The 16,134-nt window shown below is 43.5% G+C and overlaps 1 protein-coding gene across 1 annotated transcript in view; it reads right to left on the bottom strand.

Annotated features, from left to right (window-relative positions):
• Nucleotides 1-1,504: 1,504 nt before the first annotated feature.
• WWC1 (WW and C2 domain containing 1) overlaps nt 1,505-16,134 on the bottom strand; it is a 69,888-nt gene continuing 55,258 nt past the window's right edge. The window contains exons 12-23 of the mRNA XM_054168249.1: nt 14,969-15,077; nt 13,141-13,221; nt 12,274-12,360; nt 11,303-11,495; nt 9,201-9,353; nt 8,512-8,612; nt 7,570-7,723; nt 6,733-6,897; nt 5,290-5,382; nt 4,229-4,459; nt 2,429-2,550; nt 1,505-1,912 (exon numbers count right to left, since the gene is read on the bottom strand). Of these exons, the coding sequence (XP_054024224.1) occupies nt 1,846-1,912; nt 2,429-2,550; nt 4,229-4,459; nt 5,290-5,382; nt 6,733-6,897; nt 7,570-7,723; nt 8,512-8,612; nt 9,201-9,353; nt 11,303-11,495; nt 12,274-12,360; nt 13,141-13,221; nt 14,969-15,077 (1,556 nt within the window). The 3' untranslated portion in view covers nt 1,505-1,845. The remainder of the gene's footprint in view (nt 1,913-2,428; nt 2,551-4,228; nt 4,460-5,289; nt 5,383-6,732; nt 6,898-7,569; nt 7,724-8,511; nt 8,613-9,200; nt 9,354-11,302; nt 11,496-12,273; nt 12,361-13,140; nt 13,222-14,968; nt 15,078-16,134) is intronic.

Here is a 16,134-nt window from a genome sequence, read left to right as displayed (position 1 = left end):
TTGCTCACTTCTAAGCGAAGAAGGCTGAAGCAGTTTTGTGCTTCATTACCGCTTTTTGGAAGGGAAAACTCACACAAATTAACTACAACTCAACTTCTCAGTTGACGAATTGGAATTTTCAAAGGCAAAACACGCATAACATTTAAACCTGATAAAAGGCTGAGGGGTGTTGCCCAGAGGGGTGGTAGATGGCCCATTCTCAGAAACACATCCAGATGAAGCTGGGCAGGACTGTGAGCAGCCCCATTTATTTCATGTCCCTGCTGACTGGAGGGATGGTTTTCAAAGCTCCCTCCCCACCCCAAAACATTCTAGTTCTATGACTACCTTACAGCAGCCCAGTGTCTCCACGGTGAGGGCTGCCCCTGCCTTCTCTGAGCAACAGGGCACCCACTTAATAGAGGCCCAAAGCACAGTAACCACCACCTTTACATGGGTAGTTACTCCTGGGGAGAGTATTGGACATGAAGAAAACTCTTCACGAGAACCAGCCACTGCAATAATCTCCCCAGGGAAGTTGTGACCTCCCCAGCACCCAACACTTAAGACTCACCTTATGGACCACCTTATGTAGATCGTGCTTTTGTCAACAAAAGGTTGCCCCAGATAGCCTTTGAGGTCCCTTCCAGCCTAGGATTCTGTGATTCTAGTATGGGCAAGTGAACACCTAGGAAAAGGAAGTAAATGTACAGAGGCAGGGAGGAAAACCAACTAATTCTGTCAGTTACAGCATCTCATGAGACACAGAAGTTGCACTTCAGGTGATGGTGGTGAGTAATGTTCCTTGTGAGCAGCCCAAGCACAGCGAGAAGCTTGGCACAAAGATGCTGGGGCTAGCAATGAAGCAGTTCTTACCCAACTCTGTGCAAAATAACATCTTTTCTGTACCAAATTAGGGAGGAGGTGAGTTACATCTCTATCACCTTTAATAAAAATCTCTATTTAGAAGAAAGGGGGAAGCCTCCAGGAGCACCAAGATTACTCTAGTGTATATTCACCACTTCCTCTCAAAAATGCCTGGTATGAAGGACAGAGCAAAAGCTATATACTCTCAGCTAGTGACAGAAAAAGACCCCAAAAACCAAACAGCTGAACAACAAATTAGATGCCAGTTGATGAGGATTCACATAAGAAAAGAAGCAAGAGGACAGGTTTGTCCAGAAAGGTCACTTTATTGGAAAAACCTAAAATGGACTTAAAACCTGCAGCCCTCCTTCCACAGCAGTGGTTTCAATGGGCTCCCCACGTTACCTTAACAGACCCATTACAGACATGAGCTGCAGTACAAACGTTAAAAGTGCAAGTATTCCGAACTTCACACCCACTTTTATGACCTGGCAGGAAACACAAACGCTTCACAGCTCACAGAGAATTTGTTCACAGCACGTGGGAGTCGAGACTGGCTCCCTGCATTCCCCACAGGGTACAACATACACCACTCAGAGCAGAGTCTGATGCAGAACATCATCGAAGGTAGGGGTGAGGTTCCTTCAAATTTTTATTTTTTTTTTTTATTTTATTGCAGTAAAACCTCTAAAAGGTAGAGCTGTACAAAAAGTCTAAACAGCATTATTTAAGAATAACAGCACCTTCTGCTGCATTTGTTCTTATTTAAAATTCTATTTCCCAAAAATACATTCCTAAATATACAAACTATACAATCTTGTCACTTTAATGCTGGTTTCTGTGGTGATAGAACTTTAACCTAAAAATCTTCAAAACATCCACGTACTGACAAAAGCTCTAATATACAAATGCCTCGGTACCTTCATAATACCACATAAATAACTTCAAAACCCAAACTGCATTCGTAGCATTGTCCAGAAAGCAAATACTTTATGGTGATCACACATCGTCCGCAGAGAGCGTTGGAATGTTGATCCTCGGCCGCGTGAAAAACGCCATTTTCTCTCTAAAAAAAGATGAGCAGTTGTTAATGCAGCCCAAGTCTTGCCAGAAGCATCCATCACCCACATTAGAATTTATCCCACCAGCTGTCACCACAAGGAGCAGCAGCATGTCCTCCCACAACCTACACCTCTTAGTTAAACGTCAGACATGGGGCATCCTTCCCGTGAAACTCACCACACTGACCTTATCAAAAAGCCAACTCAGAAAGGCTCAGTGTTTTTTGGGTTTCTAGGTATGTTACTTAGGGAAGCAAATGGCTGATTCTGTGCAAAACAAAGGATTTGTGAAACTGTTGGGAGGCAGGGGAATGATCAGGAGTACTGCTGGCTCCTTTGAGATTGTGTGCAGTGCTGCACCTATTTTCCCTCTCAGACCTTACACATATAAAAAGACAGCTCTTTGTTCAAGCAGAACTACTTCTACAAAGGTTAACTTTCTTCATCAGCATCTTGGTCATCCACAGATACATCATGGTGGCACTCAGTTTCTCCTCCCCTTACCAGTGACCTGTAGTTACCTGAATGACTGTACTTCCAAAGGCTCCTTCCGGCTCTGCCCTCGCAGCCTGTAGACATCCTTGGCAGCAGCTCTCATCATTTTATCAGCCTTAAGCTCACACTTGTGTTCTGTTTTTTCCACCTATACAAATAATGAAAGAGATCTGTTTGTGTTTCCAGAAGGAATAATTTTATCCCAACTCATCTCCAAATACAGCAGAATTGCAGATGCAAATCTCAGGGGTTTGGAAGCTGTCAGCTCTGGAACTCATGAGCTAAAGAAGCTAACCTAAAGGCTTGTCAGCTAACCATGTAATGGAGAGAGCTTTTTGTAAGGTCTTTTTCCAGCCCTTTGTTCAAGAATGACGGGTGCACTCTGCACTTTCCTGCCAGCATATCAGCACACACAGGAACGTGGCAAGCCATGTTCCATCTGTGCCCCACAGAGCACCTTGTACCAACTCACTGCTCCAACGTAGTTCCTGCCTCATGTCAGCAGAGGTGCCCCAATAAATCAGAAGTTGAGAAGGAGCCTTGTACAGAAGGGATGGCATGATGTAGACAGAACAAGGCAAGTGCTAACCATGGCACACCACACCTACTATGGACTGGGAGACCGCACTTGGCTTCTCCTATTTGTGCCTGTGCTAAGGCAGGAAATCTCTGTGCTGAAAAATGCACAGGTTTGGGACTAACAGAACTCCACAGAAGTTAGAGAGGACAAACTTCAGTGAAGAACAAACAAACAACAACAACAACATCAAGCCTCTAAGAGATGAAGACAATCACCTGCAGAATAAGACTTTAAAAAAACCCCAGTGACAAAAGCCCCACACGTGACAAGGCTGCCCTCTTGGTGCATCACCTACCCAGGCTTTTCAGACATCTCTGAAGCATCACCTACCTTTCCTATAAATACATTCCTGTTGAAGCTAATGATTTTTATTTCAACCCTCTCCAGGAAAGTGACAGCGCGATGAAAGACAGATTTCATAGAAGCAAACAGAATTCTTTAATGAACTGTTGGTTGACACTCTTAGTAATCAGTTCTATCTCCTCTCCATCACTGCCCTGCAGCCCACCCTTCGTAAGCAGAAAGATAGATGCCATTAAGCTCTTAAAGTCAGGAAGTCTGCTACCATCTGACTTACCACTTCATATGCATAAGGATCCTATTCTAAAGCCAAGTGTCATCCATGCACAAGTTTTATGCAGCCATTATTTCTCTTAAAAGAGGCAAAAGACAACTGCCACCTTCCTAACCCTTGTATCTGGCAGGCACAGGCTGCAATTTGGAATGGGTCCAAAGGAGGCCACAAAAATGATGCGAGGGCTGGAATTCCTGTGCTGTGTTGGGCGGGCTGTTTGAGTTTGGGTTATCTCTGAAGAAGAGAAGGCTTGGGGGGGACACCTTATTGGGGCCTTTCAATACTTTAAGAAGGCCCTTTTAGCAGGGCCTGTTGTGACAGGACAAGGGATGATGATTTAAAGCTAAAAGAGGGGAGATTGAGAGTAGGTAGAAAAAAAGAAGTTTTTTACACTGAGGGTGGTGAGCAACCTGATCTGGGGGTTGGACTGGATGACTTTTAAAGGCCCTTTCCAACCCAAACCATTCTGTGATATTATAAATACCACACCTGAGAACAGCCAGACACTCAAGGGCTGCAGCTTCCATTATTGCTTACTCGATGGAGCCACGACAGGAACACAGAAGTGGCTGTAGTGCTCAGGCTTCATTTCCTAGCTGTCTAAAGGCCCCAGTTTCTCAAATCCCACTTCTTAAACATGTTGAATAAAATGCAAGGGCAGGTATTACTCACTCGTTTTTCCACTAGCCTCAGCAGCAGTCGAAATCTTTCATCCTCCTTCACCCACTGTGGTAACTCTTTTTCACCCTGACTTTGAGCTTGTTCCAGCTGTTCCTTCAATTCCCTCAGCACCGAGATCTCCTGCACCAGCCGATCGTGCCAGGTTTTTGAAGCTTGCAGGTCCAGCTCCAGGTCTAATGAAGTGCGGATGAGGCGCTCTGGACCACAGGACTTGACTGAAGGCTAGAATAGAAGGGGTGTATGAACACAGTGATGTCCCAACCACTGACCCATGAAGGGCCACATACATCATAAGACCCATTTTCCCCACACTTTTTTTCCCCCCCACACAAAGCGTCTCTGCTGATCCTGCTTCCCAATCCCTCTCAAGAGAGACATCACAAACACAAGCAAGTCTTACAGATGAGCTTTTTCACTTCAGTGTTTCCACTACACTTCTTCCTGGGCAGTTTCTCCCAATCAAACCAGTCTGGCTTGCACACCTTGCCCCTAAGTTTAATGTCTCATCTTCAGATGAGTTCATGATGTTGCAGAAAAAACTGTGTTTGCTTTTTCCAGTTTCAAGCTAGCTTCAAACACAAGGAAAATACCTTGTTAAGAGCTCAGCATCAGCATCCCAGGGGAATTTCAGTGATTGCCATCATGATGGGCACAGAAGTTCTTTGTGTGACATGAAGTTACTACAATACGATCACCTATGTATCTGAGACGACATTTTCCTCACTGTCCTCTCCCCAAGTCCTCACCTTCATTGTAAGACTCTCACAACAATATACACAACAAAGCTGTTTGTGTTGCTTCTCTGACAAGATGGAAAATAGAAGGAAGCATCTTCCTAAACTGATTGTTCTAAATGACTTGCAGCTGAAACACTCCTGTCATATTCTGACATATGAAAGCAGCCTTGAGAGACTTCTCACACAAAAAGAAAAGGTTGTGAATGAAAGCACATGGCAACTGATTTATGTTTGCAAATGCTTCCTTTAAAACAGTTCCATGGATTTTGCAAGTGTCTGTGTGCAGGAGAAAAAAAAAGGAGGTGATGTTTTTACCCGTTTCACTCTGACACTCCGTCTCTCCATTGCATTGCGAACAAAGGGAGGCTTTTTGGATAGCGTTGAACTGTCACTGTCGCTGCGGTTCAGCTGAAAATGAAAACCACATCTTTTTCATGAACAAAATACAAACAGTGCATACACACATTATTAGCAAGATCAGAGGGTTCTGTAAGTGACTACAGGCAGTGATGTAAGCAGAACTACGAAGCTTTGTGAAAGGCCACAATGGACAGCTGGCATCCCCAGCTGAGTGCACAACATACAATCCATTTGGCATGGCCACAAGTTTTGAACTTGTTCCCCTTTTGGGAACAAGCTGCACAGAAAGAGAGCCACTAAGTTAGGGTATAATATGAGATTGCCCTTCTGTGCAGGTAACTGGACCAGGCAAAACAGCCTAGAAACCTCCAAACAAGTTGCTCTTCTAGCATCTGTAAAATATGGGACTATTTTGTCAGAGATTTCTCTTTTCTCCAGTCACCAGTACTTTAAGCTAGTGCTGCAAGAGGTAGGTTTACCTGTAAGGTATCCCTTTGGGTTTTTCAACTTAAGAGTTGTCATGTTACACACATACAGCCTGCTTTCTTTTGTCATTGTCTCCAGACCCTTCAAAAGAGCTCAACTCAAGTAAGGTTTAATATCCTTCTCATGTTTCCTCTCAAAGCTGAGGGCGGAAAGTGGACAGGTGTGTGGATTCTGCACGTGCTGGGCACAGTGCCTCTTCCACCCGAGCAGAGGCCACTGCTGCAAATTAAATAAGGTTTGCTTGTACAGAAGCACCTGCTGCTGAATTAGAGAAAACCTGCACATCAAATCTGGCTCAGCTGTATTAGGAGTATCATACATGACCTGTCCTGAGTGGGCACAGAACACAGTGCATGCTTGGGTACCAATTCAATTTCAAAGACGAGTTCTTTATAGTTTAGGCTGACCCTCAATCAAGGAAGTAATTGTGAATGAACATTTCAAAGCACTGGAAGTAACATCCTGACCTGGTACTTGGCCCACTGAGCAACCTTTAGAGAAGGCACTCTGAGGACTTTCAAGCTTCCACGTTTCTTGATAACATTATCAGGTACTTACCTTTTCTATATCTACGAAACTTTCACATTCACCTTATCTAATGGCAGGTGAACACAGCTAACTCAGTTCTAGTTAACACAGGAATGGGTTTGATATGTGGCTTCTTCATCACTATCAGCAGCCCTTCCAGGGTAGCTGGCTGCACGTATCTCAAAGTATGTGCACGTGTACAAATTTGTGTTTAACACTCTTAGTTCTGAGGAAAGATACTGTCTTGAGCAACTTCTCAAGTCAAGTAGGAGAGAAGATAGCAGTGTTAGGTCTCTGTAAAATGTTCAGACCAAGTGAACATTGATATCATGTAGTCATTAACACGATCCAGCCTCTATAACCTCAGGGCTTCATTTTCCTTACCCGACACACGTACTGACTTTGTGGTCCTGGTGAAAAGGTTTTTGAGCGGATGATGGTGCTGCCTCTGACAAACTGGGCTTGGGGTGGATTTGCTGCTCTCTTGTCTTTCGGACGAACGACAGTGGAAGCCTGTGCAAGGCTCTCTGTGTTTGTCTCTTTATCCACCTGAAAGACAGATACTGCTGTGTAAATGCCAGCTTGCTATCTTACCGATGACACGTATCCAGGGCTGTCTGACAGCCACCTGTGATACATCTCCCCTTCCAGTCCCAGAGGCACTGCATTCAAAAGCAGATATTCTTTAGCCCTTTTCATGCAGGGCATCTTGACATTTCACTCTTTGAACTCGGGAGCTGCTACATTAACTGTATCGCTCCCTAAGGGCTCCACATCCATTGATTGCCGTACAACACAATTGATTCCAACGAGCTTTGCCTGTGTGACCTGGCAGTTCCACATAGATAGAGCTATGATTTTAAAGACTGTTCCCTTACTACTTGTGCATCTGCAGCAAAGATCCAAATCCCTGTATGTACATGCACAGAGAGCACGTGTGCAGCGCACGTTTGATAGACTGCTGCTATGTTCTGAATTAAACAAGGTCAAAGCCACTGGCACATTATTGGAAACAGTTTTCACAAGCAGCAAAAAGAAGGCATGAAACAATGCTTTGTTAAATGTGGGACAAAAATGGCCATGTGGAGTTATTTTAAAAGATTTCAGGCAGATAAACATTTAAACATCAATGATGAACCTTCAAAAAACTTCTGCAGCTTTTCTCAGCTGAGCAATGGGAAGCTTAACTTTTCTTTCTGTTCAAAAGGCCTTTGACTTTACCTTCACTGCTATTTCCATGTGCAGCTGGGAATTCAGACTTTCTTCTGTTTCCCACAGCGATTTTCCAGCACAGAATTCTTCCTCCTCCTCCTCCTCCGCTTCATTTTCACTGATCTCATCCTGTTCTTCCTGATCAGGGACTTCTTCGTCTTGCCTTTTAAGAACAGCTTTGTTATTGAACAATGATGTTATTGTGCACACCACTCCTGTGCTACAGCAGGAGTTATCTCCTGTAAGCTGCTGGACAGGAACATGTCCCCAAGGCAGCCAAGTTGTACCTGGCAGGTCCTGTTGCCACTGAGATTACACAAACAGGCTTTTAAAGGAATAACTAAAGCCAGAGCTGAGCTGAACTATTAGGCAGCCATTACAGCCATGAACTTTGTACTGATCTTGCTTCATAAGAGGCAAGCTGAGGGTTCAGCCATGTGGTCTGAGCTTAAGGTGGGTGCACCTCAACAAGAGCTCTCAGAATGCCATTAATCTTAGCTTAAAAAGTGATGCTAGGACATAATTGAAGCATTGTTTTAATATCCTTTTCAGCTCTTTTGAACTCACAGATGGCTTCTCCATCAAGCTTATTGGTCAGGTTTCCCTTTCATTTTAAATGTTAAGGTTCATTAATAAAATCTGATTCTGAACCACACAAACAACAGCCAAAATTAATACCCAAGCAACACCTTGCACCATACAGTGGAGCTTTCACAGACTTCTATAGAACATTGTAGAAATAACAACATTAGCATAATGCTATTCACTATTTCCAATAGTTATCAGCTTTGTTCTCCATTTCTCAAGCACAGCCTCCAGAACAGAAGAAACAGAGTTTTCCACCAAACCAGAAAGAGACAGAAGCAGCATCCTGCAGCTCTGTATCACCTGGTTTTTAATTTGCTCATAAATCCTCAAATACACCAATCACAATGCTAAGATGCTACCTACCAGCTCTCTCCACTAGTTAAAGTGCTTCTGCTTTCCTCCAGCTTCTTCTCCACAGCTTCCAGTTCAACAGCTGTCTGCTCTAAGAGAGCTGAGACAGAGTCCTGAGGAGAGCAAGAGGCTTCTTGTGAAGATGTGACTCTCAAACTGCAAGGCACCCAGCCTTTCTGGTCAGAACAGCCCCAACCAGCTTTCCTCTGGAGGCAAGAGGGAGTGGTAGCATCTAGACCGGTGTGTTCAAGCAGCCTGGTGCAGGTACAGTGCTCAGTGCAGCCTGTGTGAGTACAGCAGATCCACTTCCCCCAGTTACACCAGCTTATGCACATGTGCAGCTACAGGCTGAGTGCATTGCATGCTGTGTGTATGCAAACTAAGTCCCTGTCTTGACTTGTTCAGCAAGTTGACCACAGCAAGGTGAACTGTCTAGTGGGAAGAAAGCTCAGATCTCACACCATCTCACACATACCACACTTCTCAGGTTCATAAGGAGCAGATTTCAGTAAGTATTTAGCCTAGGACAAGGGCATATCTGTAATTGACATGGTAATTATTTTGCTGCACTTTACATTTCCAAGTTCTAAATATAAACACACCAGCCTTCATTTCTCTATTCTAATAGTCCTTCAGCCATATAAACCCTCTCATTATTACTGTGTAGAAGAGATTTCGTTGATTTAAGATGTTGTTCTTACTGTTTTTTCAGTGCAGGGTACTTCAGAGTGAATGTTTCCTTGTTTACTTTTCCTGTTTTGCTTCTGCAGATACTTGTAACTAAGGAGGTTGTACCAACGAGTTGATTTCTCTCCGGATCTACAAATTTCAGCAAGGCTAATTTGTGCTCCACCCTATTGAGAGCAAAAACACAGTCTTAGTGTAATACTAAAATGAGCAACTACCACATCAGAAAGAAGAAGACAGACTAAAAATCCAGGACTACTTGATTTCAGCACTTCTGTACCAAAAGCAAAATTGGCTTGTTTACCCCTATTTCAACAGCACTAGCAATGCTTTATGTTTAATTATTTTTAAGATTATCTTTGGCTTCCAATCCAAGCAGCAAGCATTTCCCTACAGCTTCTGTGTACAAGAATCCAGAAGTGTGAACAGTGCTACTGTAGCCAGGATAAATTGCAGCCAGAGATTCCATCAAAGAGGAAGGAGCAGGAGAGGAGAACTCCCATTCATGAAATGTGTAAGGCTTCCAGAAATCGCTTCCTCAGACCACGATGCTTTAGCTTTTTGTGTTCCATTCTTCTGCCTTATTTTTTTACTGAGTTACATTTAGTACCCAGCCTGACACATATAAAACCCAAGTAAACCTGATTTGTGGTTTCTGTAATCCAAATCCAAGTGGACTCCACCGTGCCTGCCCAATCCAACAGACCACAAACTGAGCAGACCTCTTACAAGTTAGCATGGTCCCACCCGGAGCTCAGCTACTGCAGGACTGTACACACTATAAGGAATGAAAAACCCCTTTGGAAAACAGATCCTTTCCTGAACCAAAGTCTGATTTGTGAAGCAAGTAGAGGAAGAAATGCAGAAGCACCATAAAACATAGAATCACAGAACGGCTTAGGTTGGAAGGGACCTCAGAGATCATGTACTCCAAACTCTCCACCATGAGCAGGGATGCCTCTTAACTAGACTTGGCTGCTCAAGGCCTCATGCAACCTGGCCTTGAATAACCTCCCTCGGCAGCCTACTCAGAGTCTCACAACCCTCGTACTGAAGAACTTCTTCCTAAGATCAAATATAAACCTACTCTCCCTCAGCTTCAAACCATTCCCCCTTGTCCTGTTGCTAGACACCCTTAGACACCTCTCCAGCCTTCCTGTAGGTTCCCTTCAGGTATTAGAAGGCAGCTCTAAGGTCCCCCTGGAGTCTTCTCTTCTCTGGACTGAGCAATCCCAGTCAGTGCCTTCAGTTTGTCCTCACAGCAGTGGTGTTCCAGTCCTTGGATCATCTTTGTGGCCCTCCTCTGGACTCATTCCAGCAGTTGCATGTCCTTCTAATGATGGGGACACTGGGACTGGACACAGTATTCAAGACGGGGTCTCAAAAGAGCAGAATAAAGGGGCAGAATCACCTCTCTTGTCCTGTTGGCCACACTCCTCTCGATGCAGCCTAGGTCAGGGTTTGCCTTCTGGGCTGCATGAGCGCCCTGACAGCTCGTGTACCTCTCCCACCAAGGGAATGGAAGGCATCAACTTTTCTGTAACTTTTGCTTTACAATTGCTTATGTCCTATCTCAACACACCTTACTCATGTTCTGGAGTACAATATTCCTGAAACAATTCTATTGAAGTCAACTTGTTCAGGTAATACTGAACAGCAAAAAAGGCCTTCTAATAACAGAAGGGCACTATCGTGATGCTAGCATTGAAAAAAAAACTATCCTCATATGGATTTTAATAATGTAGATTAATAGCAGTTTTTAACAACTCCTTTAGACCCCTTTATTCTACACTGGCACATTCCTGTAAGTCCATTCCCAATTACATGACAACAATTGTTTCCAAAAGTAATAAAAATAGGGTTTCATATAAAATCACACAAGAAGAGGAATCCACTGGTTACATAATTATTAGTGACTTTGTCAGACCAAACATTCAGTACACAGATTGGTTTTTTTCTGATCAAAATTGCTATTGCAAAGAACACTGTCTGGGAGAGATCACATAGCTAAGGGTTATTAAGAACGCTTTCATGGGAATTGCAATACTTCAGAGTTTAAAATTTTGTCTAATTCAAAAGAGGACACAAAGATATTAAAGTAGAGATTAACACTGACCAAGCACTCTTCAAGGTGTGACTTATCTACAGTGCAAACATCAACCCTTAATGTCTTCTGACGTAGAGCTGGGTAAGAGATAGAAACCCAAAACACTTCATTGTACACCAGATTGTCCGAAGCTTCCACTGGTCTTGTGCGAAACAAGCAGCTTGTGCTTTCTGAACAGGGCAGGACAGCCACACGGATGTTTCTGTTGGAAAAACATGGTGATCAGCACTACCCCACAGGTTTGCAGCTCCCTCTGTTGCAACAGCTTCATAAATCTGTAAGTGAAACTCATCCTATGCACTGTGGACATTACTGCCCTGTCCTATTCTTTGGCCTATCAGTCAGCTGAGGGGAAAGGAACATCTCATCACAACATTAGAGACATGAAGTGGCATGAGTTGTCACAGATTTCACCATCCTTCTGAATCTTGTAATTGAGCATCATGACATTGTGTTTTACATGGCTGTTTATGTCTGTGCAACTTGTGACACTGCTAGTGTAGCCTTTTGTGGGCAGAAACAGCTATGCAAAGATGAATCATATTTTTGTCAGCTTATTCATTCACCACACAGCTGAATTTAAAACACCTGTGCCTAGAACAAGTGCAGTAGAAGCTGTGCACTTCCCACCCATGTACCTTTGCAGGTGTCCAAAGATGAGTTCCACAGCAGAATATTATCCCCCTCCACTTGATGCAGTCGCAACTAAAGAGTTATATCTTAACTGTAACAGTTAAGAACCTTTCTGGTTAGTGCTAATTCCAGGCAGGCATTTTCCTAGCAGTTAAGAGACCTTTGAGATAAAACCAGCACCTTATTTCAGTCTGGGTGTTTATTAGCTCATACATGTTGCTAGACATAGCAAAGTGTTGCAGAAAGGATAAGTTTTTAAGAGTGTGAAAAACCAGACTCCAACATCTGTTTAATTCCCACTGGCATTCAATCCAAATACTTCAAGTGTGTTTATTTCACCCACTTACACTTTTTGATCTTCTTGTAACAGCAGTGCTGGAACATTACTCAGCTGGATGACCAGTATAGCAAATTGTTTGTTTTTGTCATCATATCTGAATTGGAAAGACACAAAACCCCATTATTGTTAGAGAAGTCTGCCTTGGACTCTATGAATGAGTATTCCACTTGTTTCACTAACCCAAACAACATAAGCAAATTTACAAACAAGTAAAACTGTAATGCGCCCATGGCTCACCTACAGTTCTGAACAAAACTAGTTTCATATTACATTGAGTTTTGTTACCAGAACATCCAGAATTTATACGAGTCCAGAACATCCAGAGCTTAAAGATTCAGATACAAGGAACTACAGATTTGACCTAACACACATGGCTTTTCCTGGGGTCTAGCTCAGTTGCTCTATTGTAACTGAAACCTTTTGGAAGGCCCTACGTAATCTAACAAAGTTACAAGTAGAATTACTTGAAGAACAGCGAAGCCTTGCCCATTACTTGTGGGACTCAAGTGCAGTCAGAGATTATGACTGCCATTTACTCTCAGCAGTTTTTCCCCACCTTGCACACTAAAGGACACTGCCAGGCAGCAAGTCTTTCTCTAGCCCAGGACTGTCAGTGCTCCCATTTCTGGCTTACATTCTCATACCACACTATCACCAGCTGATTACCACTGACATGAAAGAGGATAACTGGGTGAAGGACCTCACGGAGTGAAGGGTAGTTCTCAAATCACACTAAGAAGATGGCAGTCATTAGTTAGTACTAACAGAAGAGGATAACAGGATAAGAAAGCAGAACAGAAAGCACTGTATTTTAAATCCCAGGTATCATTCTTCCCATTGGAAGGCAAATCCTGTAAAAGTGTGTAGCACTTACCTCATTGCAATTTGCACTTTAGCCGTCCCAACTGCTTCTGTATCATCATTGTCAAACACCATCACTTCTGACACACATGGTCTGAAAGAAATCAAAGACAGTTAAGGACATGATTCCCCTCTCACTGAAGTGCTAGCATTTCAGTGATACAGGATCTTTTCCCTTCCATTCAGGGGCTGGGTATATGGATTTTGTAAAATCAGCAGCTAAAAGAAAGCCCATTTAAGAAGTAAGTGCAATCATCCTTAGAGGTATGCATTACAGTGCTTATCAGCAGAAAGTCATATGCCTTTCCCCTTCACTGCCAAAAAATGCCACACAAAAGACTGCAAAAATAAGGCAGTAGGGGATTTTTAAAGGGTTCCCTTGACTGGATTTTAGCAAAGACAGCTGACTGCCCAGCAACAGAAATAAGACTTAAGAACTACAATCCTGTTCTGCTTCGTGACAGCAAAAAAATCTCAAGTTTGATTAGATTTAAGTCTTTCCTTTATTTCTTTATGAAATAAAAGCTCCCAAAGCACATTAAAAGTGACAGAGCACACTGACTGGTCTTTCTTGAAACAGCTACCTGCATCATTTCCCTCCTAGTGTACTTCTCCAAAGTTTTATGCACTGCAAGTGCCCAAAACTACATTAATTCTTTAACTCAGAAACTATGCTATAGCACATGAAAACAGGATCAGCATTCTTCTTGTCTAAGTATTTTCCACATTACTTAGCACTCTCTTGCATGTTGTTAGATTTCAGATACAAAGGACAAATCTATTGCTCACCCTGCCCTCACCATTTATTACAGGCATCAAAATGATACTGCAGTCATTACAAAGGTGGGTAAGTCAACAATCCAAACAACATTGAGTGACATCAGTCACATAAGCGGGCAGGGGATGTTTCCTGTAATTGTCCTGACTGCCCTGTTAGGGGGACACAGGGGCCCCAAGACACCCAGTTGTCTGCCTGGCATGAACCCACTGGGTCTAATTCCATTTTTTTGTCTTGGTAAATTGTGCTGTAAACAACAACAACAAAAAATCCTCATTTATCCAGAGAATTAATGAAGATAATCAATCAATGATCCTGAGAAATATAAGATGAGCAATTTTTCACCTCTAGAGTCATGTCTTGCAACAAATGACCCCGTAATTCATCTCAGAACCAATAAAAAACAGTAGGGAAAACCCATGTTTGATGCAGCCAAAGCAGGTATCAAGATGATCAGTAGCTTATAGTGAAACTTGTGTCAAACCACTCCAGGCAGCTTAACCAAGCAATGACAAAGGTCCAGAAACTGAATAGCTGTGACACTCGGCTCAGGCTATAAGCACTTAAAGGGAGACTCCTGCAGAAATCACCACATCCTGAATCCAAGAGCTCAGGAAGTGCATCGCAGCACATACACATCCATGAGGCAGCTCAAGGTGCTTCTGCTATCTTCCTTAAACATTCCAAAGTCCTCTCAGGCTGACTGAGGGCTGTCATAGTCACCAGAAGGGCTGACTGACAGAAGGAGAACTTTACACCTGCCAGATGGCTCTGCTACTCCTGTCAAGGCAGCAATCACAGCTTACCAACATCTTCACAAACAAAACAGCTGATCAACCAGTTCTCCGGGAGCTTGCTTTCAGCTGCTCCTCTTATGGGAAGCATGGGCCATTTTGATAAGCAAATTCAACCTGCTCACAGTATGTTCAGAAGTATTATGAAATCTGGGACTGAGAACTTGAGATATCAAATTACAAAAAAGATCATAACCAGCAGTATTCCAGCCGAGTCCTGTGTCAGGCTGAGTCATTGGCTTTTTCCTAGAAAGAGATCTGATGTCTACCTTTGCACAGATGCCTCGTACACCCCGCTGTCTCCAGCGACAGATTCATCAGACACTGCAGCTGACACACACGCCACCTTCAGTGCTGTCCCTCCAGCTGTATTTAAACCTATCAAGAGAAGCACACAGGAAAATAAAAAAACAAGTATTAATGAAACCAAAGTGTCTGGATCAGGAGCAGCTTTTTTTCCTTATCCTCCCCTCAAACTGCACTTTTCCCCCCACCCTTTTGCCCCAACCATGTAGCACATTTCTGAAAACGGAGAGGACCATGATAGGGAGAGCTGAGCTCAACAAGTGCCCACTTACCCTAGAGAACACAAAGCCCCTGGACAACCAGAGGAACAGCCTATGTGGTGCTGGTGAGAGCAGGGCCTCATTGCACAGTCAATGCCCACTTCATATTTGGGTCCTGCAGCAACCGCAGTCTGAGGCTATGCATTGGTTGCATCAAGTGCATTGCAGCTGGCTACCCCTGGTACATCCATGGGGACAGGTCCCTCACAGGCAATGTGAATTTTAGAAAGGCAGGGAGGGACCCATGACAAGAAGAAAAATGTACAGAAGCAGAAGTTCCAGTGAAATTATAAATATGAACCAATAAAACAGCTCCTACTGGAAGTCACCCTTAAGCAGGCAACAGACTTTCTGGTCTTTGCTACCCACAGAGCAGCAATTGGTCAAATGCTTCTGACCAAGCTCTGGTCGAGTATGGATTATGTGGATGGGTATATCCTGTCTGGATATAAGGGGCAGAATAACAAAATCCAACCACCTGTCTACCCCTAAACCCAGAAGGTTAGCATGTAGAAGACAGGTTCAGGAAGACCAGGTTAACTAGTTCAACATGGAGAAAAAAGAGAGACTCTAGGACTGAGAATAGCAGCCACAGGAAGGAATGCAATGAAAAGGAGATAAGGAAGAGAAAGCAAGGTAGCTAAAGCAAGATGTTTCACCCAGAGGTGTTATCTCATGTAGATGTCTTGTGCTACCAACCAAAGATACGCCTAGGAAACTTCTGCAAATTCTGTACCTTTTCACTTGAACCATCACATTTGTGCTGAGATAAGCTTCAGCCAAGAGTCTGTAGAATGTCTGCCAAGGTAGCTAATGACACAGGGGTGTACTTAGCTCTTAGCTCCCTCTCACTGTCAGGGCTTTGGGAG

This window comes from Dryobates pubescens, chromosome 16, assembly GCF_014839835.1.
Source record: "Dryobates pubescens isolate bDryPub1 chromosome 16, bDryPub1.pri, whole genome shotgun sequence".
Classification (NCBI taxonomy): Eukaryota; Metazoa; Chordata; class Aves; order Piciformes; family Picidae; genus Dryobates; species Dryobates pubescens.
This window is presented reverse-complemented; position numbering and strand designations above follow the sequence as displayed.